The sequence below is a fragment of the Ambystoma mexicanum genome, chromosome 6p (assembly GCF_040938575.1).
Source record: "Ambystoma mexicanum isolate Mex_15411 chromosome 6p, UKY_AmexF1_1, whole genome shotgun sequence".
Lineage (NCBI taxonomy): Eukaryota > Metazoa > Chordata > Amphibia > Caudata > Ambystomatidae > Ambystoma > Ambystoma mexicanum.
The window spans coordinates 1,038,491,324-1,038,518,887 of record NC_090935.1 but is presented as its reverse complement, the minus strand read 5'-3'; the positions used below and the strand labels follow the sequence as shown (position 1 = coordinate 1,038,518,887).

Sequence of the window (27,564 nt, the reverse complement as noted above, 5' to 3'; positions counted from 1 at the left end):
AAAAGGGTGGACGTTAAGTATAGGCTTCTCCCTTCAGAAAAAAGGTGCTTGGCTTCTCACCCCTTTCTCCCTTTTACATTATGGAAGGTGCCCCTGTGACAAAATGACTTATATTCTGCAGGAGTGCAAGGGAAAGTAGTGGCAAAGCTGCTCACTCAACGCCCACAATTCTACAAACCAACAGTGATCCTGATCATAAAGGTAAAATAGGCACAGTCAAGAGATATACCACCTTTGTCTTTTGTGGAAATGTGGGCGAGAGAAGTGTATACTATGAGAAGGGGTGTGAATTTGAGACAGTAGTAACCCTAACATCAATAGTACAAATGCTCCAAAATTAAAGAATGTCTATTCAAGACTTCATGAAAAATAAATATACTTTAATTAAACAAATCAATCACACAACTAATTATTAAAAACACTATACATCCCACCTCTGTAATAGGAAGATTGTAGGGGCAAAACTTGAACTCTGGATACTTTGTAACGGAGGAAACAGGCAAGAAATGCAACAATGATATGGAAAATGAAATATCTTAGGGACGAAGATGTAAAAAGGACTTAACCAGTCTCTAGGGACACAAAAGTGGGATCTGGAGGACAGGGTCACTTGAAAGATACCTGATTCCAATGTAAGGTCGTTCAACGGTCGTGAACCAGGCTTTGGAGTGTTGGAGATGTGGATTGAACTGGGTTAAAGTAAAGATTCACATTGATCCCATGAAGCAAGTCAGTTTGAGCAATGCTCCATATGGTTCGAAGACAGTGTCGAGCGGTGTAGGTCAATGGATCAACAGGAGCATTTCTAAAATCAAGCTTGGTTAAAAAATATTACTACCGCTGGTTCGGGTCAGTGTGTGTTATGCTGTTGCAGCCGATCGAGTCAAGCGTCGATGCAAAGTCATGGTGGTTCAGTGCTAGGTTCAATGCAGTGGTTTGAAGCTGTATGTACAGTAAGCTGGTGTTGGAGCTGGACAGGATATGGGGCTCTGATTTGGCGATGGGGTGTGGAGTCTGTTCAGTGGTGCAGCAAGAGCAGTTCCAAGCTCAAAGGTGAGTGTCAAAAGGAGCGCTGTAGGGCCTGAATTTTTAAAAGCAGGGAAAACAGTTCAAATGTAGTTTAAGCTTGTTTGTGTGATTATAAACAAGAGACCTATCTCCTTTAGCCCTGTGGATGCAGTGAGGGGGGCTCTATGGTAAGACAAGTTCTTTCAGTTGCTGCTCCCAGTTTAGGAAGGTTTGCAAGCAGAGTTGTAGGCGTTAGGCAGGAAAGTCACCCACAAAGTGCCCAAAGTGCCCTGGAAGTAGGTAGGAAGCAGAGCTTGCCTCTGCCTTGGAGCACTCCATCTTCCCTACAATGATGAAGACTTTGGAAAGGTCAACTCTCCCAAAAGAGGTTCAAATGTGTTCTTCTTGAAGTCCAGGAATGAATCACAGAAGGAGTGGATGACCATCTCTGTTGTAGGTAAAAGATCACAGGGGTCTGGTTAGAAACAAGCCTACTTTAAAGCGTTTAATCCCTGTACTTGTGACAGGTGACTCTTCCCTTTTGATGTCATACCAGGGTTGCCTTGTTCTTCAGGAAGTGGAGGGGACAGGAAGGTTAATAAATCACACAGAAAGGTAAGCAGGAGGAATCCTTACTCAAACCCACTTGCGTTCCTGATTGTCCCAGCTCTGCCTCTTTTCCACCCTGCAGCTTCAAAGGCTCTCTTGTGTGTAGCCCCATAGTGTGAGGCAGGCCTTATTATGGAATTGTCTCTTTGAACCCAGCCTCTTGCTGCACCTCTAATTGGGATATCCCAGACCGGGCAAGGACAGAGGTACCTCTCCTACCAGAGGCATGCATCCTGTTTTTTGTCCCATTCACTGGAATGCAGACAGGCAGGTTCTTGAAATCCGCAAAGCCTTCCATAGCTGACTCTGCACTCCAAATGATGACACTGGTGCTCTACAAATCAGATGTGGCTTTAATAAGTATGTTACCTACAAGCCACCATTAACAAAACCTAGGTATGTCTTATATTTACAGATTATCCTGCTATCAGGTTGGAAGTTTATCAAAGTTGTGATGTCTTTGAACTGAGGTACTGTAAATGCAACCTCTGCACTGTGGTGTCACAGAAGCTATTAAACAGGACATGTGTGACCTCTGAACCTGCTCTGTGCTGTGCCACTGGAGAGCAGGCGCTGTAGATGAAGATACTGATAAAGCAGAGCACAGGGATACAATATTATTTTGGCATAGAATTTAATGGGAGGGTTAGCAGACTTCCCTTTCTGAGATTGATTAATCTGATCATTTTATTATTGTTGATATGGCAGCCCACCCTACACACTAAATCCGCACACCACTCAGTGTACACAAAAGCACAACAGCCAACCTGGCCTCCTTCTCTTAGACTGGTGCACTCAGACGTCCATTATACAGCTCCTAACAATTTGATGTTAGGCGGAACTTTACCAAAGGAATGTATTAGGATAGCTGCGAAGGGAACAAAATTAAGTACTGTGTTACCATCTATTACACCCCACCTTGGCTACACACCTAAAGGACCCAGCCTATCTGCTGTCAAAAAATTGCTGATAAAGGGATGTATGTGATCACTTCGCCGCCCGTAACTGCGACGGCCGAAAATGCTGATGCCAGTTACGGCACGGCAGGTTTATGGTCTTTGCATCTAATGCCATTCCATCGAAATTTTTCCATCTAAAAAATGTCCATCTAACCCCCATTTTTTTACCCTTTAAAATGCATCTGAACAAAAATTAACCCTTTACCCCCCAACAATATGCATTAGATGGACATTTTTTAGATGGAAAATCATATTGATCACTGTGCCCGATTCCCCCGGCCTCCATTACCTCTCCCAACCCCCCTTCTCCACTCACGTTTAGGGCGGCACACTTCTGAGTGTGCCGCCCACACTCTGCGATCCCTGCAGTGTCAGCTCCTCCTACTAGCGTGTCTTTTTTTACATGTCCCCCGCTTTCCAAAATGGTAAGCGGGGGACACCCCTGCAACTCCTGACACCCGATACTGCACCCAAGTAGAGCGAGTGACACCCCTGCAATCCCACTCTGCTTGGGCGCAGTAAATGTCGCCCTATTTTTGTGCACCTCCAAAGTCTCTTTGACTGTGGGGGAGCACAAATGAGGGCAACATTTTGGTACAATACCCTGATAAAGCACTCAGAATATTCTTGAAATTGGAATGATATGTTTCAAGCTTGAGAGCTGAACTGTCCTACCAGACATTCGGCAAAGCCCTCAAAACCTGGATGTTTTAATAGGCCAAGTGCACAGCAGCCGATGCAGGTACCTCTTGAGTGCACAGAATCATACTCACTATATCTCCTGCGTATTGCATTACAGCTTGAATGTATGTATCTGACCATGGCATTAGCGCCACGATGCCCCTGGGCTGATTGTGCGCTTTACAAATGCATACATTAAATGAATAGATAACTTGATAAGCACTGAACTACTTCAGAGACAATTGTGCATTAAGAACTGCAAAGGTTAGCACATGCACTGCTCTAGAAGAAATTGTGAAAGTTAGCAAAGTTATTTCACTTAGAAGATCTGTGAAGTTTAGATGGATTAGAGGGTGGGCAGCGTGCCTGTACTTTGCACCCAGAGATGTATGATCGTAACCTATCCATTGCACTCAGAAGATCTATAATTTAGTAATTATAGCACATAAAGATATATGCAGGTATCCTTGATATTGCACTAAGAAGATGCCTGATGGTAGCCTACTATGGAAGATATATTGTAAGACTATGAGGGGAGCCTTTCCAAGGCATAAATTAGATTTCAAAAACTGATTAGCAGAGTTTGCTAATTAAATTATTTTTGATTAGCAAACAGGCTCATTTGATTACCAATTTTGTACTAATATTGTTAATGTCACCAGAAGTTATTTGTACCCAAGACATGAAATGATCAACAATACAGCAGTTTTGCATACCGCCGAAATAAGACATTAGTGAGAGGAGTCAGGCCTTGCAAATTCTTTAAACTTCAACTAGACCTGCAGGTCGGGTAACTTAGTTTACCTATTCAACCTAAGAGAAATACACTCGACACATAGCAACGGAGGACAACACATTTAAATTGTGATTTTCTTAAAATGGTGCTTGCCCCTACAAACCCACTTTATGTTTGGCACACTGCTGCCACCCAGAGGCCAGTCATGCACAGTGAAACTTGTATTTGACATTTTTCTGCAAAGTAAATGTTAAATAAAAGTTTCAAGCATCTCTTGCAAATGCTACTCGCCCTTTATAAAATCTACTTGACTATGCGAGTGGCCGAAAAGACTTTACAAGCCATAGATGAGTGTCTGTAAAATTTAAAAAGGTTAGCTGCATGAATGGATACAAATAAATAGACTTGATACAAAAGGCTCTGAAAACAGTTTACCCAGCTGTCTCTTGCAGATCGTGATATATAATACAATCGTAAAGCAAGCTTATTCTGGAGGCCAACTACAGTGTTCAGCATTACAGTAGATCTGTAGATGTACAGACTGGATGCAACTATTGATCACTACTTTGCGTAAGCATCTAGTTTGCTTTGTGTATTCATTATGTAAGAGGTAAGAAAGAGACTAAGCTGAGTGGAATCTCTAGTAGCCATAGAACTGGTCAAACTAGGTGGAATATTGTAGTCTGTGGTCATCACTTTGTCAGGGTACCTGGTATAAAGCAATGGTAACACAGAATTTCATGGAATATGGGTTTGCTCATGGGTCGAACACCAGTTGCAAGATGTATGCACCCTGCAGGCTACAGAACTAGGTCTGCCATCAAAAGCATTTGATCATGTACATTTTCAAAAGTGTTCACTTGTCAATATGATGCATCTTTCCCAACAAAATGAAATACAGTGGACACTATGAAATTTAGATACACTAACCAAAACCTTACTGTAATGCATGGAGATGATTCAGTGTGTTACAGTATTAATACTGTAATTATTAATTATGTAACAATTTACATTTTAGGAATGGAATTGCATGACTCTTTTTATATAAATATAAAGTTGACTCATACTGGTCTTTGCCAGACAGGATATAGAAAGCTTAATAAAAGTGTCATCCCGATTGCTTCTGTTTTGAAATTATTTGAAAAAGAAAAAGAAATTCTTGCCTAGCACTCCCACACATGCCTTTGGCACTTAAAGTGGAGGAGATGACTACTGCTGCACTTTCGCTCCATTAGCACTTAAAGTGAAAAGAGAAAAGAGGGTGAATAGAGCACCATGGGCAAGAGAGGAATGCAGGTTGAGCTGTACGTTCATTGAAGAGGTCAACTGAAATAGCTAACTTTGCTACACAAGTGTCCATTTGATTAGCAAACTTATAGAATTGCATAGCAAATTGCATTGATTATTTTATGCCTTGCTGTCAGTTGTGTTTAGAAAACCCTATGATCCCTACACTTAAGGTAGCCTGTCTGCCATGCCTAGAAATTGTACTAAGATAGCAGGTCTATTTGCGCTTAGAAGACTTTGAGGGTAGCTTTTCTATAGTGCCTTGAAAGCCTATGAAATGAGCTTGTATCTTGACACAGACGATCTGATCACACGTGAGATCAAAGATAAGCTCCATCTGAGCATAAGGTATATATAAATGCAGCACTTTGGTGGACCATCTGTCACAGCACGGCTATCCATCCACACCCTTTAGAATGCAGCTAGGACTACGACAAATTTGGTCTAGCTGGACACGATACGGCTTCACCTCCTTACACCAGACGTGCCGCAACACTTCTTCCATTAGAATACAGTGACAACCTATGACAATATTCAGTCTAGCTGGTCACATGACAAGTCTCTTGGACAAGCGCACTGTTTTGGCCTCCCTCAGCACCTATTTGCATGCCTGACCTCTTGGGTTGCTTACTGGAGCGTAGCAAGCCCACCTAATTCCTACTATTGGCCAAAGACTCACACACATTTTAACCCTTTTCTGAGAATGTTCCCTTACCTGGACTTCAGTCCTCAAGTGCGTTACACCACAAGCACATTGAGACCATAAAAATACGAAAAGGCGCTATATAATGAACTACTAGTACTATAGTACTACTTGATTTTAAAAAAAATGATTTGAAACCAGGACTTGCCAGTCCTTCACAGCCATAATTTATTTAAATGATCCATCTGGCAGTTCCTACTCCTCATCTCAAGGGAAGGAGGGGCAATTGTTGCACTGAACAGATAATGTATAACAGAATTCTTCCATATCACAGAGACAGGCCAATTCTGATGCCCTTCTAGCCTCAACCAGTCACAATCGCTCATGATAACTGGCAGACTTTGAGAAATTCTTCCTCAGCGCAGGCTAGAACAGTTAAGAGTGAACCTGTTAGAGGCCAAGCAATGTAATGGGCATGATGCAATAAGCAGTAGCTCATAGTGGCTTGCTAGTCAATGATCAATGGCAGGCATGGAAGAGTGTGATAAAAATCTAATGCAGAAAACATTTTGGGATCTTTTCTTCAATGGGATTGCTCTTTGTTTACTCCCCCACAGATGGGGGCTAACCAAAAAGAGTACACATACTGGATTTTCCTCCTTGTTAAAGGCCCCAAATGTTTCACTCAATGCCCTTCAGAGTATTTAGAGGGTTTCAGGTCAGAGAGCTGACAGGTCCCCATCTATACAATGCAAGAGAAAGCAGTGAACCACCACTGGTTGTGGATGGGGGTATCAAGTCTCATCTAACTCCTGAGAGGAGACAAAAACAAAGGAATGAGGACTCTGTTCAGCCGAATGAAACTCTGGTATGTGGGAGGAATTCAATCCATTGAGAGGCTTGTATTTCAAGGTCATCAGAACTCAGGCTAATTTATTTGGCCATGTGCGGTATCAATTGCCTCTTCCTCTATTCCAGAATCTTGACACCACCTCATTCAACTAAGAATGGCCACTCTTGCCCAGCAAATGCAAACATTCATGAACATTGAATGGTTGGAGAAGGTGCTCCCTTAGAAGGGCGCTTTGGTTTCTTTTCAAGATGATTCACAGTGCTAAAATGCAACCATACTTAGCTGTGCGCCTCCTAGACCTTCCCTCCTCAAACTCTCCTTCCCCTTGAAGGAGTTCAAGATGATGACACCAGAACAGAAACATTCTGCCTTATCCTCTGGGGAGTCCTACCTGCATATGCCAATTTGGGGAGCTGCCTGCAGTTTTCTCTTGTTCTCTCTGGGCAGCAGGCAGCTGCACTGTTGGGTGCCTCCTGTGGTCTGAACCCAGCATCTAGGTATTTTGAAAAATAGGGTTGTTTGGACAGCCAGCCCAAGGAGGTGTCCCGCTCCCAAGAGTCCCTTTGGATTTACTCTTTTGCTTGGGCCTGTCTATGAATCTACCTTGATGGCTTGACAACATTGATTTGCAGTTGCTTTCTTAGCACATGGGTGTAGATGTTGGCCTATCCTACCATCCTTCCTCAGAAAGGCTCCAGGATATTCATGCGAAATGCCAGTTATTCCTGATCCACAACTCCATCTCTGCTTGGTGGCTCAAAAGGTGTCAAGGCATTGTGACCTTATGAATGTTGTTAGTACCATATACTTGTTTCAAAATGAGAGGAGTCCAACTCTACTGGTGAGCTTCTGGAATCAAGCTTTGGGCAGTCCATCATGATTCCTATACCTCTTCTGCTGCACGGGACCTTCTGTAATGGGATAAAGTCTCCAATGTTCCCTGTGGTTTCCCTTCTGTGACAACCACCATGGAGTTCATCCTGTTGGCTTGGTGAGCCATTTTAGACAATCGTCGGTTCACAATCTTTGCCTACACACCAACATGCTGAAACTGATGGCCATAATGAACACCTTCCCTACCTTTTCACCCAAAATTGAAGGCTGCTTAATACAGTTCCTGACAGACAACACTACATCCATGTGTTATGTAATAAGCAGGAGGGTATCAAGTCTCCCATTTGGCTCATCTGGAAAAACAAATGTGTGCCTGGTCCATGTTGTACAACATTTACCTTCAGGCCCTCTGTCTTCTTAGCAGCTCAAAGCAGATGCGAATGTCCTGAGCAGCCTCAAGTGAGTCAACCACGAGTGGGGAATCCACTTAGTGGTCTGTCGATAGTGGATATTCCTGATGTGGTGGTGACCCTCGGTTCATGTTTCCTGCACATTCGTACTGCAAGTGCCCAATGTTCGCCTCACAACTCTCAATGAGGAAAGGGCCCAGATACAATGGTGGATGAGTTGGAAATATCATCAGAGGGTCTCTGTCTCTCTCTCTCTGCTTGTTTCCTCAACTTACTGTGATTCACAGGGTCCACCTGAAGTTTTGGGCATCACAATATTATACAATGGTCCTGGTATCTCCCTGGTGGCTAGCTCAGGTATGGCTCTTGAACCTGATGTCCTTGACATGGACATGGGGCCCTATGATTCATCTTCCCAGGGTCCTGATTTTCTGTTAAAATGGAGAAAATGATGTTGTTCCCCTTCCTTATAACTCTGATATTTGCAATCTGGATCTTCAGTCCAGTATATGTCATCTGGGCCTGTTGTCAAAATGTATATTCTAATGGCTGGAAGGAAGGGGTTCAGAAAAGAAGAAAAGCAAATGGATCAGGTTTTGCCCTTGGTCTCTTAAAGGAAACATTAATCCACTTTCTTAGACACTGGACGGGGTTCTTTCTTTCAGCTTGCTTTCATATTTAGCAATCTCAGGGGTGACTACTGAGTCATGCAGAAGTTATCTTTCAGCCCTGGGTGCCTACAGGAATCCTGGAGGGATGTTAGTTTCTCCCTTTCTAACTCAGTGGTCAACAGACACTTTGATGGACTTTCTCATAGCTTACCACGAATAAAGGCCCACTGTTTAGCTTGAGAACTTAATGTGGATATCACAGCTCTGGAGCATAAAACTTGGCCATGATGGACTTCAGTCTTGTTTCATTGAAAGCAGTCTCTCTGGGGGCACTGTGGATTAGCTCACCAAGATGGCTGTGTCCTTTTGAGCTCCATGCAGAGTGGGTGGCAAATACATCTACTGCCGAGCCTACAATCATGCTGTGAGGCTGCTACATGGCCAACTACTGACTGCAGCATATCCAGCTGTGGGGGCCGAGTTTCGGACTCCCTGGTTACCTGGGCATGTGAAATGGCATCTGTGTATAGGCACAGCGTGGGAGGCAGTAAATACACTGTGGCCAGGGCGGCCTTTTGAGAGGCAGCACTCTGTGTGCCAGCAGAGTGTGGCCTGCAGTGCAGCAGGCGGGATTGGCCTCAACGCTGCAGTGATCCTGGGTCTTTACAGAGGTGCTGCAGTACATGCAAGACTGGAGTGGGAGGACATTAGGGCTGCCCGCTTGAAGGTTCGAAGCGGCACCGGGCTGTGAATGCATGTGGTGCCTTGGAATTCAGCACTGACACAGCAGGCAGCTGTGGCAATGGCGGTGTGAGAGAGCAAAGACTGGAAAAGGTGGGAGCCCTGCTCTGCTGCTGTCAGACCGAGGCCTGAGTGTGATGCTACTGCAGCTCGGGGACTCCCTGAGTGAAGGTGAGGAGCGGAGTGGACTGCGTGTGCTAGTATAGCCCCTTGGATTGCCTGGGGCGCCATGGGGCTTCCTTGGGGCACAAGCTGGACCCCACACTTTGCTGTGCTGGCACACTGAGGCTGGGGTTGTGCTGCAGACCGCTGGCCCATTGTGGACATTTACTACCAGGCTACTGGTGAGGGTGCTTAAGCTGGCCTTGTTTGGGCAGTGTACTGCTGGGGCGCTGTGCACCGGCCACCTTTGCTAGAGACTGTGCAGAGAGCTACTTTTGGGGGGCCATTGGGTGTCTGGCCCTGCTGTGCTGCAGGGACAGGGTGGACAGTTACTGTGTACTTGGATTACGTTGGTGGTATGCAGCGCAGACGCTTCGCCTGGCATGACGAAGGGAGATGGAGGCGAGAAAGGCGGGAGTTTGAATCATTTTGCTAGGGCTGCCCCTCGTCTGCGAACATGACCAAGCCAGCTGTGCAGGTGCCTACTTGCGCCTCTTCCCCGCCTGTTACGGAGCTCTTCAGCATACAGCAATTAATGGACACGATGCAAAAAGGTTTTTGCCTGGTCAATGATTAGCTTGATGACATCACATCTAATGTCACGTCCATCCATGCACAGTTGGAGAAGGAAACACAGTGGACCACACTGGCGGAGGGCAGAAAAGGCCCAGCGGAAGATGAATGCCGAAGACCATGTAGCCGCCCTCTTGAAAGATACACAATTTGTGAAAGTCAAATGTGACGATCTGGAATCCAGAACCTGCGGGATTCCCGAGGATGCACTACGAGGCAATATGGAGACGGTAGTGGAAGATTTGCTTTGAAATATACTGGAGGACCCGGGATTACCCCCACAACTCACGGTGGAGTGTGCCCATCGGGCGCTGGTGGCCAGGTTCAAACTAGGGGACCACCTGCAGCATATCATCACTCACATCCTCAATTAAAGGCTCAGAGACCAGATTCGACGCTGAGCCAGAGAGCTGTCGTAGCTACTATTTGAATCGCAGAGTCCACATATATCTGGACTTCACTGTCGCAGTGCAAGTGGAAAGACGTACTTTTGATGGGGTTAGGAAATTGCTGAGAGAAAGAAATGTGCCATACTCAATGCCGTTTCCGGCACAGCTTAAGTTACAGCACAGTCAGAAAACCTATTTTTTTACAGTTCTGTCCGAAGTTGCGTCCTTTATCGAGGCCCAATAATCTGCTTGCCCCATCACGCCCTGGTGGCTTGACTACCCCAAGACATTTAATATAAGCTTTGTCAGCACGAAACCAGTTGGCATGTGTTCACTGCACTGTGGTTGTTTACAGGTTCAGCATAGATAACGTGCATTTTTGGAATTATATTAGCGGGTCACCAGTTCTGGAGGGCAACAGAGGTCTCTTATGCGAGTGCAATTGTATGTAGTGTTGTGGGTGTTTTGGGGAAGGGTGGAAAATGGAACTGCTGGTGTTTCGGGAGAGGTGAGGGTTTGGGTGGGTGGGAAACATGCAGGGTCAAGTTTACATAAAATACACTTGGTGGGGCAAGGCACGGGATGTGGACAAGGCACGAGTATGCGCCCTATGACGCATGACTTACTTCTCTATGAATGGTGCAGTCTGGGGGGCTAAGTACGAATGTCACGCTCCTTAGTTGGAATATCCATGGCTGAGTAATCTGGTGAAAGCCTGGAACATTGTGGCGTATGCCAAAGGACAGAAGGCACATATTTTGTTTCAACAGGAAACACTTGCCCAGGGCCAGCAGATGCATAGCTTTGCGCCCAGCTGGGACCCGTTTCGCTACCGCATGACTTACTCCACAAAAGCAAGAGGGGTCCTCAAGTTGATACATCAGACCTTGCAATTTACACACTTGGAGATGAGGGTCGGTGCTGAGGGCTAATATGTACTGTTGTACGGAATACTGTACAGAAGGAAGGTACTACTGGTCAATGTGTACGGGCCCAACTTGGATGACCCGGCCTTTTATGAGGAGGTTCCCTGGTCTGCTCCACGTTCCTGCTGGCAGACATGATATGCAGCAGCGACTTAAACACTATATTGGATACGACACTAAACTGCACCAGCGCCTCTGCTAGGTCATTATCTAAAGCAGCATGGGCTATTCTTGCTCATACACGGATATTGGGGCTGCTGGACATCTGGAGGATGCAGCATGCCGCGGGCAGGTGTTACACGTTCTACTCCTCTGTACATGATATGCATTCTTGCATAGACATCTGACTGATGTTGGACACGTTATTTAACAGGGTGGAACATTGTACGATTCTGTGTGTACCCTTTCGAACCACGCCCCAGTGTTATTGGCTTTGTGCATGTCCGAGGAGGGTGGCTTCTGGTCGCCTTGAAGATGCAAACCTTCCGCATTAGTTGACCCGGCCTTTTAATTAAATTTGCATGAGCATGTTTCCTCCTTTTTTGAGAATAACGTTGGGTCTGTGTCAACCTCCTCAACACTGTCGCAGGCTTTTAAGATGTACATAACTAGAGTTTGCTATGGAGTTTGGGGTCCTACAGAGTATGTGCAGGGAACTAGTTGCAACAGAAGCTGCACATAAGGCACTGCAGCAGCGCTGCGAGCTTAACCTCATGCTGCAGCTCCATGGGGAACTCAAGACCATGTTAGACACTTTCGGGACCTATCCCAGAGGAAAATTAAATTCATAGACAATCCCATGCTGGCCAGGCAATAAGGGAAGGCATATCAGCCAGGGCACACATTCGCACAGCTGGTGAAGAGTGAATTCGGGACCACGCACATTCCATATATTACGACACCAGATGGATCAGTAGTGCATAAGAGGTAGCCGTAAACAAGGTGTTCTATGATTTTTACTATGCATTGTACCAGCTGAAGGGCCAAGCTACGACTGCCGAAACCGAGGAATACTTGAATGCAATCCAGACCACTCTTCTCTCCAGGGAGGCTCGTGAAGCCCAGGAGGCTCCACGGATGGTGGATGAAAAAAGGCAGCCATACTAGACATGCCAAATGGCAAGGTGCTCTGCTCCGATGTACCAGGTGCCAAATTCTATAGAGAATATCGGGATACTCTGGCCCCTTACCTCTTGCAGATGTGGGAGAAGGTACTGACATGCGGACTACTGCCGGAGACAGTGCGTGATGCTATTATAATTCTCTTGCTCAAGTGTGATAAGCTAGCGGAAAACTGCAGCTCGTATAGGCCTCTGTCTCTCATAAACATTGATGCAAAAATCTTTGCCAAAGTGTTGGAGATTAGAATGTCCCCTTTGGTGCCCTATAAGGTACATCCCAAACAGTCGGGTTTTGTACCTGGCTGGTCCACAATATTGAATATCAGAAGGCTATACAATATTTTTGCTCAATTACCCTCTGACTCTTTGGCGGTCGCAGTATCGCTGGACATGCAGAAGGCATTCGATACTGTATCCGGGCTCTTCCTTTTCCAGATGTTATCCTATTATGGCTTTGGCCCTCAGTTCATATCTTGGATTAATTTACTTAATACAAGTCTGTTCGCCCGGGTCTGTGTGAATGGGCAGCTATCCCTGGTGATCCCGTTGCTTGGCGGTACCAGACAGGGCTGCCCGCTCTCCTCGTTACTGGTTGCTTTGGTGATTGTGCCCATGGTGGATAGGATAAAGGTACAACACACATCAGCGTGTGTCATCCGGCTGCGTGGGAAGGTGGAAATAATATCATTATACGTAGGTGATATTCTGTTGTATGTCCGAGACCCACAGGTATGCCTCCTGGGGATATTTGGGACCGTGGAGGAGTTTGGAGGACATTCAGGGGTTGCATTTGAATAATACTGAATATTAAAGACACAGGGCTGCAATGGGCGATGCAGACTGTGTGATATTTGGGAGTATCAATTGCTCGCTTCCCCTCCTCAATGAAGGCTTTAAATTATGATGCATACCTGATGACTTTGGAGATGAAGCTGGAGAAGGAACATCCCCATGTCCTTGGTGGGGCGACTTTCCCTGGTAAAGATGATGGTGCTCCCTAAACTCCTATACATGTTCCACAACATACCATTGTGATCAAGTGCTCTTTCAGGAACTCATTAAACTGTGCACACCTTTATCTGGTCAAACTGTCGGGTCTACATGAAGCCAGTTTATTTGGCCCGCCCTCACCAGAACCAAGGATTCAATGCCCCAGACATGGAGCTATTCTATCTAATGGTACGGGTGCACTACGCAACTTATTGGGTGTCGACTGGGACTGACCCTCCACATGTACATATGGAAAAGGCTTGAGTACATCCCGCTCCGTTGTCCCTTTTAGCACGCAGTCCTTACCGGAATATTTACCCCTTAAACCCATTGGGTGTAACGTTGGCTGCATTGGGGAGACTGAATAAGGGACTGCGTGGCTTCCCAGTATGATCAACGGCTTCCATTGTGGGGGACACAAGTGTTGTTGCCTGCAATGGATGTGCGCATTGGAAGATCCTGGTGGGCGGGAGGGCCGCTTCGCTGATATGAATGATTTAAAGCCAGATGTGGGGGATTACCCATTTCAGATTTTCAGCTACGTTCATATGAAAGCATTATAAATGTCACACTGGTCGACTGTCCCCAAAGTGCTACCCTCGCATGCATGCTTATCTTACATTCTACTTCCCTTTTTGGGGAAGAAGAGCATTTCCACACTATACAAGCTGGCGTAAAGTATGGGCGCTCGTGTAGGTACTGGGGCCCAAGCGAAATTGAGCGCGGAGGTCCGGGAGGACTTTCCAGACCAACAGTGGAAGGTCATATGCAGGATAATGAAGGGAATATCATTGACCTCTAAATATCGTTTAATACACTTTAAGGTTCTTAATAGGCTGTTTTATTCCCCCACTAGAACTGGGCTCTTTCAGAGGAACAAAGTGGCAGAGGGCCCCAGGTGCCGAGCCGTGGACTCCACTCAGTTGCATATGCTATGGTCTTGGCCGAAATTGTCTGGGTTTTGGTGTTTGGTTATTGTGACCCTCTGAGATGTTCTGGGGTGGCAACTGGCACTGACAGCAAGGCATTGTATATTAGGTTTTACAAATAAAATGGGCACCACCAAAGGAAGGTTTCTGAACCTGGGACTGGCCAAAAAGGGCTATATTGACGAAATGGACTTGGAGGAAGCCGCACACGGGAGAAGCGTGGTTGCACCATGTTATATGGGCAAATGATCATGAAGAATTGTATATCACCCGGCTCCCCGGTGTTAGTCGCCCTAAGGACATTTGATCAGAGTTCCGAAGGTACATGGCGGGGTTGACTGAGGGCAGGGTTGCCGGTTGGTATTGCATTGTTGCTTGACCGACTGATAGTACTGTGTATGGCCATTTGTGAGAGGCTAGTCCAAGACAGTTGTTGTTTACTCGTCCGAATATTACCTGTGTCCGTTTTGAAGTGTGTCCACCACCAGGTGTTGCAAAAATAAAGTGTATTTAAAAAAAGAAAACGGTCTCTCTTGTGGTCGTTACTTCCACCTGCCATGTTAATGAGTTACACGCTTTGTCAGCTTTCGAACCCTGTACTGTTTTCTGCTAGAATAAGGCGGTGCTATGCACTAACCCCTCCTTTATTTTTAAAGTGCTCTCAGGCTTCTGTTGAACCAGGAGATTTCTTAACCTAACCTTCGCTCTGCCTGAACCAATTTTACAAGCAGACCGAGTGCTCCCCAATGTGGACGTGTGATCAGCTGTACAACTTTACTTGAACAATAGCAGCGATTTTCTTGTGCTGAAAAGCTCTTTTTTTCTTCCGGGTGGTCGCTCTTGAGGCACGCAGGCATCCCAAGTGGCTATCAATCATTGGATAATGGCTTGCATTTCGGAGAGCTGGGTCATTCAAAAGCTCCTCCACATAAGAGCCTTCATACCCATCCAGTGAGTTCCAAGATGGCATTAGTGGCTACATACACATGGGGATGATGAGTTTGCAAGTCAAAGAAGGCGCCCATACTGTCTAAGGTCATTACATTCAAACCTTTTGCTGCTAGCTGCCAACTGCTGGCAAGTTTATGTTCAGCATTAAACCTGAAACCATCTGAGGATTCTTCTCTCAGACATGTTGCTGCCACCAAGATGTTTCTATGTATATTGCTGTGATGCATGACTTTCTTTCAAAGAACATATTATTTGCATTAAGCACATTTTGCGAATACATAACAACATGTTAGAAAGGAAGAAGAGAGTTAAGAGAAACAAGGAGAAATAGATCCAATCCAGGATTCTTTAAAGAAACATAACTCTGATAGCTATCGCCAGCTTCCTGCTGTAGAGATGCAGTCGTCAGATTTCCTGTTGCTGTGACATGATTGTTGTCACATACACACTTCTGTCTTGAAATTAATATTAATTCTCATTATCTGATACAGTCGCCTCAAAGAGCCTCAAAGAAAGCTTCTGGTATCAACTGTACTATGACATCCACTCAAGCAGGGGAGTTGCTAGGTCTGGAAAAGACCCGGGGCTAAGCTGATGTCGGAACTGTTGGGACTGGGGGCTAGCTAGTCTTTTGGCTGTAGCTCCTGAGATTCTATCCGGGGCTACAACCAAAAGATCAGGGGCTATAGCCCCCTTAGCCCCCCTCTAGCAACGCCCCTGCTCTCAAGGGTCGGCAGTGTCGCCATTATAACACATATACACTTTTTAAACCTGTATTTTCCTAACAATGATGGGCGGTCACTACTTTTGGTTTGTGCAAGTTCTTTTTTAACCGAGAGCCTGTCTCTTTTTCACACAGAGTGTCTTTCAGATGCAACACGGATTATAGTCAATATCGGCTTCATTCCCAAGTAATGGCCCGTTGCCACCCTTATCTGCCGAACGTCTCCTCTGGCAATGGCTTGACTGTCTTGCAGCCTGAGAAGAGGTGTTTTCACTGTCCAGTCTCTGCACCACATTTCCAACATGCATCTGTATTCACAAGATTACGTTTGATCATCTTTACCGGGGGTCATTACTCCCTACTGCTGTAAGATTTGTACATTCATATCCATGCTCGTTTCGTGAATTTAACCCAGGAGTGGGGAGGGGATTGAGCAGTGATCAGCAAAGTGATCTTTGGAGATTAGGGTCTTCAGGTGCTTCCTGAAATGTGGGACGGAGAGTCTGTCTGATCTGCATTGGTAATTTGTTTCAGTGGCATTGTATACATCAGAAAAAATACTTGTTTCCTATTATTTTCCACTTATAATTCTCGTTTTCCATTCTGGTAATGTCATTGAGTTTAGTGGTCTGTAGTCCTCTGGAGAGGGTGCATTTCTCAGCCAGGTAAAGTGGTGTTTTGGTTGTGGCTGCCGTTTAGGTGATGCTCGCTGTCTTGAACATGATGTTTTCGTGAAGGGGAGCCAGTGCAGCTCTTTGAGTATGGGGTGACGTAATCACATTTTCTTAGTTGTGAGATGAGGAAGGCAACAGCATGCTGAAAAGCTTTTAGAGGGCCAGGGTGGCATCTGGGACTCCTCCAAGTGGTGCATTGCCACAATTCACGTGAGACATCAAGAGGACACGTACAACTCTTCATTGTTTCTTTTGCCATTTTGGTAATCTGTGTACCTTTTTGGAGATGGGCGTTTAGTGCAGTTGGAGACCTTGCTGTTATCTTTGTGATTTCATTATATATATATATATATATATATATATATATATATATATATATATATATATATATATATATATATATATATATATATATATATATCCCTTAGTACAAGAAGTAGTTTCTAAGCACGGTATCGGGATTCAAACCTCTGTTGCTGTGTTATCTTGCTTCCAAGACAAACGGGTTTCCCCTGAGCTAATAAATTTCCCTATAAACTTCTAAAGTCCCCCAATAGTAGCTTAAACACTTTCTATTTCTTCTCTCATGCTGATTTGTGTCTCCCAGACTTTAACACTTAGACATAAATTACTCATTATCTCTGTAATCCATAAACTGTGTAAATGCTTTTTAATTCTCTATCACAGTTGTCCACCCTCCCATTGATTGGATCAATTCATAAGCGCATGCTTTTTTAATCACTGCTTATGGTGGCCACAGTGATCTTAATTTCATTCACCCCTGTTCGTATTTTTCACGGCATCATTAGCTATCAATTCTCAGTGTCCTGAGAGGTCTTTCATCTCCACAGTGGTAATTGGAGTCTCGTGTTGTTTATTTTGACAGCAGGGGATTTGCTACCCTCCACGTTCCTGGTAAGCCTTGAGCAGAGAGTGAGTTGAGGTCTGGTGAAATCATAGTCCAATCCCCCATTATCAAATAATTGCCCCAGGCAAGGTAGCTCTGCTCTTTTACTGCCATTTTCATTGGATTCAAGTTCTACAATCTCAGTTTGGTATTCATGCCATGGAATTCTCTCCGGTACCATCAAATGTTTCCATATTTAGTCCAAATAATCGAACCTCAGATGTATAATTATGCATATATCCAAAAGTAGGCTAAAGAATGCCTAGACATATTGATTCGCTCATTTCCCCTTGTCAAATGATTTTTTGAAAATATTTTGGTTTAAGCAGAAGTCTTTGGGACTGTGATTGCACACACAATACATTATCAGTTTCTGTACATATCAAGAGATGTGGGGCATTTCCATAGACACACTCCATAAGGTGGTTACAAAGGGACACAACTTCACCGAAATAGGAGGTACTCAAAAATGTCATTAAATGTGGCAGATACCTGCATCAGGTATTTTGGAACATGGAAGCATCACTCATTGGTGGCATTGTAAACATCAATTCATATTAATAATTGCAAAGTTGTTAAACCCAGGCCCGATATTTAGCTGTTGCTCAGAGCCCACGTCACCATCCCTGTCTTGTCAAAATAGAGGTGTAGATGTAGCTCAGAAGTTGCCACGCATTGTAGCACCAAATTATTACACGCTGTAACATCGGGAGGATAGCGCAAGGGCAAAGTGCTCGCTTTGGAAGCAAGACGACACCGAGCACCACTGATTCGATCCCCGGGTCCATGCTTAGAAACCTCTGGGTATTAAGCGCGTTATAAATAACATATCATATCAGTAACTTTTCACAATACCCAGGAAAAATGTAAACTCAGCAATTCTGAGAACTGCAGCCAGGCTTCCTGTTGCCAGTCTTGCAGGCATTGCCCACACACCACGCTTGGCGCAAATATCTGCCATCATGCAGTAAACGATACTTCTGCATATGACGCACCACTACAATTTTTCCCATCCAGGCCCCCTCCCACCTGATGGTGGTGGCTCTCTCGTCTCAGCTCATTCCTATTAGGATCCTAACAGTCTTCTCTGATACTTTCACATGCCTAGGATGCAACGACAAGGACTGAGCGGCAAGATGGAAGCAGATATCTGGCCCGCGCAACAATAAACATGTCCCACTTCGGAAAAACACCAAGCACACACTCTTCCACCCAGGATCCAATGTGCAATGATCCAAGATAAGTCAACAGTGCTTCAAGGCCACAAAAGAGACAAATGGGTTAACGTAAAATTATATTAAATTACATAAAATCCCATTGAGGCTAATGCGTGCATATTGAACAATAGGTAGACCTAGCATAGTCCTTATACTCCCATTAAAGAACTACCGAGCGACCATGATTGGTTACTTTGTCTGAGTGGCTAGGCAAAACGAATGTGGGCTGGCTAGGTATAACAGTGTCCTTGTAAATAATGGACTGCTATAATGGCACTGCCCTGCCTAAGGTGGAGGCCTGTCCGTGTTCATGGAAGCTCATGCACAGCGTGTGTGCGAACATTTTGAACTATGTTTGTATCAACTTCTCGTCCCTTGTCTTATGAGTCATGGACAGTGAGTTATACTAATTTCCATTCATTTTCCCGATGCTTGAAGACATTTTGATGTCTGCTCTTATTTTCCTGCAGGGGGCCGCACTTGAACAAGCCATCATAAGCCAAAAACCGCAGTTAGAAAAGTTGATTGCCACCACCGCCCATGAGAAGATGCCCTGGTTTCATGGGAAGATCTCGCGGGAGACGTCGGAGCGCACCATTCTCTTAGCATCTAGGAGAAATGGAACTTTTCTGTGAGTTATTGTTTCAAAAAGGCTCACACAAGGGGGTGTAAATGGCCGATTGGGGAAAGAAAATAAATAGGTGGAAGAATATTTGCTTTCATAAATGACCAAAATGAAAATTATGCATTTGATAACTTTGAGGATAATGACACTTCTGATGTTTAATCTAAATGTCTAAATCATGTATGTGTGTGCTTATACATGCATTTAAGTATGTATGAGTGTAAGGGCACTTTTACATTTCAAATCCACACCTCTTGATATCTCTTTGTACACATTGTTCATGCATAAGTGTTCTTGTAGTTGCCGAAATTTCAATTTTAAAAGACTTACCTCAGTGTACTTAACCTATGAATTCCTTAACGCATTATCTCAAAATATGTCTAATTTTGGTTTTCCTGAAAAAACAAATGCATGTGTATGTTATGTGTATGACTCGATCTACTATAAAATGAACAGGACAACAATTAGGAGAAGTTGGTTAGGTTGCAAGAGCCCGAAGGTGACTTCTTAATTTGTATCTGAGGAGAAGTTTGTCTTCTTTAATGTTATCGTACTACCCTCCCTTCTTTTCATGGCAGATGAAGCTCTTCCCCACCCCCTGAATACAACCTAAGTATTGTTCTTTCGTACTAGAATGGCAACAAACAACTTATTGAAGCAAGTTTTAACTTCCTTTTAAATATCCATGTTCCGGTATTGTATTTCACTATTGTGCGACTGGTATGAAGAATCGGTGGCCGCTTCCAGATTTGGACTCTGTCAGCCTCTTTTCCTGCATGGCCCTTCCGGTCTTTCCTCTATGGTAGTCGCTGACTATGCAGGACATAGAGGACTGTGTGCCCATGCGTGCTGTCAAACACTGTGATTGGTGGGTTGACTTGAGCACATCTATGCTCCTGAAGTACAAACACATTAAATAATAGATATTTTTTTTAAGTTCCATTAATATCGTCAGCTGCTTCATTTGAGAGGTTTTGTAATCGGCGTGGACTGGGAACCGAAAGGCAGCATTGGAGAGGTTTTTCCCAAAGGGTCCCCATACTACACTGTGTGAGCAACCCCAATTCCCCTAAGGAGACTTGAGGGTTCGCCCACAAAAATGTGGAACACATGGGTCCAAGCAGTGAATTTTAATGCACAGTTGTCCCTATATAGCTGTTCAAAAGTTAATAATAGGGATTCCAAGATAGTCTCTTGCTCGTGCAGTCACGGCAAGTCGAGCTAGGTCCCCAAAAAGAAAGCCCAGCACTGCATAGAGGAAGCAAAGCCCTATCAGAGCTCCATTAATGTCCAACACAACCCCGAGGGCCGGTGGCGAGGCGACTGCATTCTTCAGAAAAAATAAATAAAAGCAAAAGAGAGAAAAAAAGGGAAATACCTGCAGTCACAGCAGCTACGCAGATTGCGATTCCTCTACGCTGCAGGCTGTGAGGGCTGGTGATTGAGGCACACAGGGAGATGGCGGCTGGGGGCAGTGGTGTGCCCTTATCTAGTGGTTACAGGGCCGGTGGGGTCCGCACCAGATCCTGCATTTCCTCAGTAGCAGGATCCATCAACTGGCTAGCGGAGTGAATCCCCCGGGTGCCCGGCGCAGCAGTACTCCCGCCCTAGGTTGTGGCTTAGGAGAAGGTGGAAAGCACTGTCAAGGAGACTGAATGGAGTCCCGGGGGCCCACAAGGGTTAATCCTACATCTCACTACAGGCACGGTTACACGCACAAGGGCTCAGGAGTGCCTTCTCCCCCGTTGGGGAGCTTAACGAAGCAGGCCCCTCAGGCGGTAATAAAAAACGATCAGGTGAGGCTGAGAAGTATGCACCCCCCACACATTAATAAGGTGAGCACTCTGGAAGTGGCAGAGCAGCATCTAGACCCCCCCCCCCGATGGATGCATTGTGCTGGTCGGATCACACATACGACCAGCGGCCTCTCCCCCCTCCTCCCCATGAGGTGTTGAGATCCTACCGGTTGTGTGGCTTGAGGTTGGGTGACCATCCGGATCAAGTAAGATACCCCTCCATAGGATAAACGGATCAGCAGGCTAAACACGCAATAGAGTGGGACACCGGATGAACACAGGGATAAGCTCTTTATTAAGCAATTTGATCAACATGGGGCAGCAGCGGCCCTCCTGAGGAGTTAGTGGTCAATGCCAGGAGCCCGGTGGAAAAGGGCAGCGCGGAAGCCCACGCAACAGTCCACCCTCAAAGCAAACCAAATCCGTAACTACTGGTTAAGGTCTGAGGGGGCACATCTGAACTCAGACCGCACACTAGATTTTGCAGATGACCTTTCAAATGTGACATACCCCAATATGGCAGCCTACAAAGAGGATGTGGAGAGCTGCTTCCTTCAATTCCAGGACAGGTTCTCTGCCTCCTTGCAAATGCAATTTAACTCCATTACTAGCGAATTCAAACCTGCTCTGGCAGACATGAGGAAAGACCTTCGAGGAAACAACCGACACAAACAAAAAGGCACTCCAAGACCTGGCCCTTGACTCCACTAAGTCAGATGAATTGCTAGAACACCTTGCCAGGACAACGCACAACATTGAGCCCCACTGTGAAGACCTCGAAAATAGATCTCTGGGGTCCAACATCCATATAGGAATTCTTCCAGAAAAGGTGCAGGACACAGACTTGAAAGATGAAGTGACAAGTGTCTTTAGGGATCTTTCGAATGCAAAAGGATAGATGGACATCCCAAAAGATAGATTCACGGAGTGGGGCCAAAATGCCCATATCCGGGTGCACGTCCCACAGACACCTTAGCGACACTTGCATGCTATCCAAAAAAGGAGCAGATCCTGGAGGCAGCCAGAAAGGCAGCAGCGATATTGTTCAATGGTGAAGGAACTACATTTTTTCAATACCTCTCCCAACTGACGCTGAAAAAGCAAAGAGATTTGCTTGGGCTGTTGGTACATTTGCAATCCAAAAAGATAACTTACAGATGGACCTTCCCATTCGGCCTCCTGTTCAGCTGGGAAGGCAGACAGCATCGGGAGACAACAAAGGAGGAATGGGCCCGGCTACTGCAGACTGAGCTAGATGAACATCATAGATCAAACTCGGTCCGACTGTATGCCTCCCGGGGGCCCCTGGCACTGGGAATAGACAATAATAGAATAAGGCCACAGGAAAAGTCAGAAAGGCCATCCGGGCCAATTAACCTCAAGCACCATGGCCACCAAGGACACATCTGAAAAAGGACGTTACGGCTAACAGAGTTAACATATCGCCGAGATGGTATATCTATCGTAGTAGAGCTGGGGTACGTGGAATGCTTGTCTTGGAATCCATTAAAGACCTATGGATGGGGTTTTAGGATACCCCTCACATATCCCTGTTCTAGTGGTAGGCCAACTCTTTGGACTGAGTCCAAGGAGAGACTAGTAAAGGTGGTCTGCACCAAGGAGAGAGAGGTGGGGGAGTTGTGTTACTGTTGGGGGGGGGATTGGGGTTAGTAGGAAGTTGGGAGAAAATTTGGGATGGGGGGGTGGATAGTACACAGGGATCCATTAAAAGATGTCAAAAAGATACCTATGAATAGGACTTTCCTAAGCATGAACACCATGAAAGGTCCTACATGTCAGTGCCTCACACCTAACGTTAGGGGTCTAAATATTCCCATCAAAAGGAGGGAACTAGAACGCCTTCTCTCTATACATCACACCGACCTAATTGCATTGCAAGAAACGCACATTAGAACCCTGTTATCTCTTCCTTTTTTATTCAACTTGGACCTCTGACCCTGACACTTGCCTCCATATATGCCCCAAATTCTAGCCAAGAGGGGTCTCTGAAAACAGTCATCTCGAACCTAGAACATTTTAGCAAAACTGAAATAATATTGATGGGAGATTTAAACAACGCATGGGATCCCCTTCGGGATAGAAGCTCTAAAACAAAATACGCCCAGCCTGCTCCAACACATGCCCTTAAAATGAAATTTGAACAACTGTCACTTAGAGATGTCTGGACACCCTCGAAGGGTAAGGAAACAGCATATACTCACTACTCCTATGCACAGACATCCTTCTCTAGAATTGATAACTTTTGGGCCTCAACCACGCTGATAGGAAAAATGGAACACAAAGATACTCACACTATCACTATCTCAGATCACGCCCTGTTGGTGCTGGACCTCAAACTCCCAAGACGACACCCCAAACTATGGAGCTGGAAATTCCCAAGGGTGTTATTGACAGATCAGGTCATTTGTGATGACTTTGAATGCTAAATCGCAGAATACTTTATCACGAACACGGGTGGAGAAATTGGCACGCCAGTAATCTGGGGCGCTTTTAAGGCAACATTGACAGGGGAGATCATAGCGACTGCAGCACAAAGGGGGAAAGTGCAATCTCACGAGTTCCCTGTAGGCCAGTCAACCACACTTGTGATCAAATAAACGGAAACACAAGCACTTAGAAATGCGATTGAGATGTCATCAATGCATTGACCTCTCGTTCTGGGCAAACATTTGGGGCTCCATCCTCATTCCTCAGCAAACATATTCCTGTTCAATTAGAGATGCTGCTGACTTGCTCCTTTAAGAAAGAACCTTACAAATCAGGCACCATTAGTTAAAATATCTTTGAGGAGCTGTTTAAAAATTGAGTGCTTTGGTCTTTCTGCAGCCCCATGATTCTACATATGCTCACCCCAGCAAGTAAAGAAGACACTGTTTTGGCTCCAGTGTAGCTAGAGGGGGGTGGATATGAGGAGGGATACACACAGGGCCAATGTAAGCACTTTTGGGGCCCTGGACACGGACATCTTTGGGGTCAACTTCCACCAAAGGAAGTAAGTGATCAAGAACATCTGGTCGCCCCCTGCACCTCTCCAGGCGTGATCCCAACCCATAGGTTCATATGCTGCCTGCCAGCATTCAAAATAACCATGTTAATCCATTTAAGTCCCCTTAACCTCTTCATTCTTACTCCTATCAGAATGATATACAAGCAGCTTTTGAAGGCCAACATATGCAGTCTACAAAGAGGTTACTTCTGTTCTAGTATAGATACAGGAACTCTGCTGCTACGGAACGTTCTGTCGAAAGACTAGCAGCAGAAACATATAAAGGAAAAAACTGTCACGAGTGACGCACACATATATACAGAAAAAGCTGACGTGGCTGGTTGGTGAGACCCTATACATGCCAGCCCATTGGTCCCAGCCCAGTCCATCCGTCTTCCATCACATGGGGTCAGCTGGGCTCATCATCTCCAAGGAACCAAGGTTGATCTAGCAATTAATTGCAGACTATGAAACAATGTTACTTTATCATTACACTGTGCACCTGGGAGGCTCAGGGACTGGCCCAGGGGGAGTCATAGGTCATGCTTACCCACATGTTTACCCACATATCCTTCACTCACTCCTTTTCGCGGCTTCAGCATCCAAGTCTTCCACCACCGTTTTGAACTATAATATATTTCTCCCTGTACCTCACATTACAAATCTTTCTGTTATGAACTTACAATGGAACAGCCATGTGCTTAGATCTTTTATGGCTGCTTGGTTTATAGGTGGTAATCTTGGGTCATCTACTGTCATGGAATTCAGGGGGTCTCGGGTCTGGGACAGTGGTGGAGGCTATAACTCATGGTTGTCTGGGTGGGGGTCGGAGGCCTGCTTTGGCCTGGCTAAGATGAGCATGCACACTAAGGTGCCTGGTACTGTCTCATGGCCTTCCGTCCAACAACAAAAAATACATTAGCAACATCTCATACAACAAAGGAGGGTTTCTTGGGGGGTTGGTAGCGTGGCCCGTCTCTCTATGGCTTGGGCCTGGTCAGATATCCTCATGCAACTTTGCAGATTATGATGCCTTGGAAGCCCTGTGGCGGTACAGGCCTTGTGTTCTCGCTAATCTAGCAAAATGGAATTTGCTCGCGTGCATATACCATGTCTACATTTCTGTATTGAATCTAATATTGTGATTGTGCAGGAATATTACAATGCCCACCTCACCCCTTGGTCCATTACTAGTCTCCTAGTGGGTCTCTCGCCTAAATCTAAAGCGCCTAGGGCAGGATGGGGTTAAACCCTTCCCCAAACATGAGAAAATGTTAAAATTGTCTTGATAAGAGCTGTTTATAATAATAGTATTGTACTACTTAAGGCTGTGCTGTCAATATTCATGTCGGCAATAGCAATCAAGCCTGCTCATTTTGTGACATACTGTGTCAGAACAGGAAATACATCACTGCTACAGTGGCCCTCTTTCATATAATCTTGTTTTTTTATCTACATTAGACCAAAAAGCTTAAAATGGATTTGTGTGAAAATGCGAACCGAGGCTCTTTGATAGTCCACTTGGTAATAAGATATCAGCAAAGGCCAACTTTGCCGGTTTCTTGGGGATAATCGGTCCCATAGTAAAGATGCTTTTATTTATGCAGAGGACCACTGGGAAATGTCCAGAGTTTCCTGTGGGCTGGACCCCCGCTGAGTATAATCAGGGTATCAGCCTTAGGTGGATGAAGGACTGAGTTGGCCGGAATCCATGTCACGCATCACTGTCCTGCTCGCGAGGTGAGCGTGTTGACCTTGAGCTATCTGCCCGGCTGTGGCATCCCTGCTTGATATGTATTTGGTAATTAGAGTACTATGTAAATCCCACTGTGCCCTATGCAGTTAGATGTGTAGTTTCAACCGTCCCTTTTGTCTGCCTACAAAATGCCAATGTTTTCTGGAAAGTGTAAACTAGTGAAATTCGCCACCCTCCCACAAAGTGTATCCCCTCTTCTGGTGGCTTTGCAATATGCCCAGGTTACATGTAGCTTGTTCTCAGAATGTGTTGGCATTGCAGAGGGCGTATAGAGCAAGCCTCTTTTGTGCTGTTCACATTAAGCAGCTTGTAAATATGAAAGGCCTTCAACTGTGGTGAAATTAACCATTTCTCCATATGTGTCCTGGAAACACTCAAAGGGTAGCTCTCACACTTCCAGTTGATTTAGCTGTGGTTGCTCTAAACCCCCTTTAAGTGATGTCATGGCTTGGGATTTGATCACAAAATTCAAAGAGTTTGCATATGAATAAAGGTGATAAATAATTTGATCTGGCTTGTTCAAAGAGTGGGGTTTTGAAAATTGTATTTACATGTTGTTACAACCTTTTCTGTTCTGTTTTTCCCAAATGGAGCAGCACAGCAAGTTGTAAGTAACTGACAGAGTTTCTGTTTCTCTTGGCATGAGAAGTCTCTAACTTCGTAAACATTCCACAAAGTGAGTTGCTGAGTGGTTGTTGGGGCGGGGTTTGAATTGGTGGAATAAGAACCTGCCACAGAGTTTTTGAAGTATAAAAAAGATTCTCGCTGTCACCAAACTCTTCAAACTTTTAAAATCATTCTTACCTAACCCACCTCCTTAGTTTTAGTCCTTTATATGTGTTGTCTTAATCACAGCTTGTTTAAACATTTTAGAAAAACAGCCTTTTGTAAATTATGGTGATTATGGGTTTTGCTTTTAAGCTACAACTAGTTTGTATTTTACTCAATGAGTAACCTCTTCATGTAGTTATTAACATTTTGCTGACAGATGCCTTACCTTTGCAGTGTCACTAGTGGCGGATTATTAATACCCATCGATAGGCTATGCAACTGGCCCAATTGACAGCGTCTCCCTCAGCTTTTTTGGTCAGATTGCTGTTCCAGTCTTGGATACTGGTATCCTGACTTCAGGACTGCCATCTTATCAATGGAGGATAACTATTTAGTTTGGGTTTTTAACATGTATTTATTTATTTATTTGTGCATTTATATCGGTGCACCTAGCCCTCAGGCATATGGGGGCTAGTTACATTTTACAGTTAAAGGTGGGTATGGCAGAGTCGGTGGTACACAAGATATTTAAATAATCAGGTGAGTCTTTAGGTTTTTTCTGAAGAGTTGCTTTGAGGTCTCCGAGCGCAGTTGAATTGGTAGGTTGTTCCAGAGATTGGCCACGACAGCCGGGAAGCTGGAGCCACCTGCTCTGTTTACATCTGAATCTGATG

General features: G+C 45.1%; 1 protein-coding gene across 4 annotated transcripts in view; it reads left to right on the top strand.

Moving 5' to 3' along the window:
• SYK (spleen associated tyrosine kinase) overlaps window positions 1-27,564 on the top strand; it is a 556,773-nt gene that overhangs the window by 245,183 nt on the left and 284,026 nt on the right. For all 4 annotated transcript variants that reach the window (XM_069625644.1, XM_069625645.1, XM_069625646.1 and 1 more), the window contains one exon: window positions 19,406-19,566. In XM_069625644.1, the coding sequence (XP_069481745.1) occupies window positions 19,406-19,566 (161 nt within the window). The remainder of the gene's footprint in view (window positions 1-19,405; window positions 19,567-27,564) is intronic.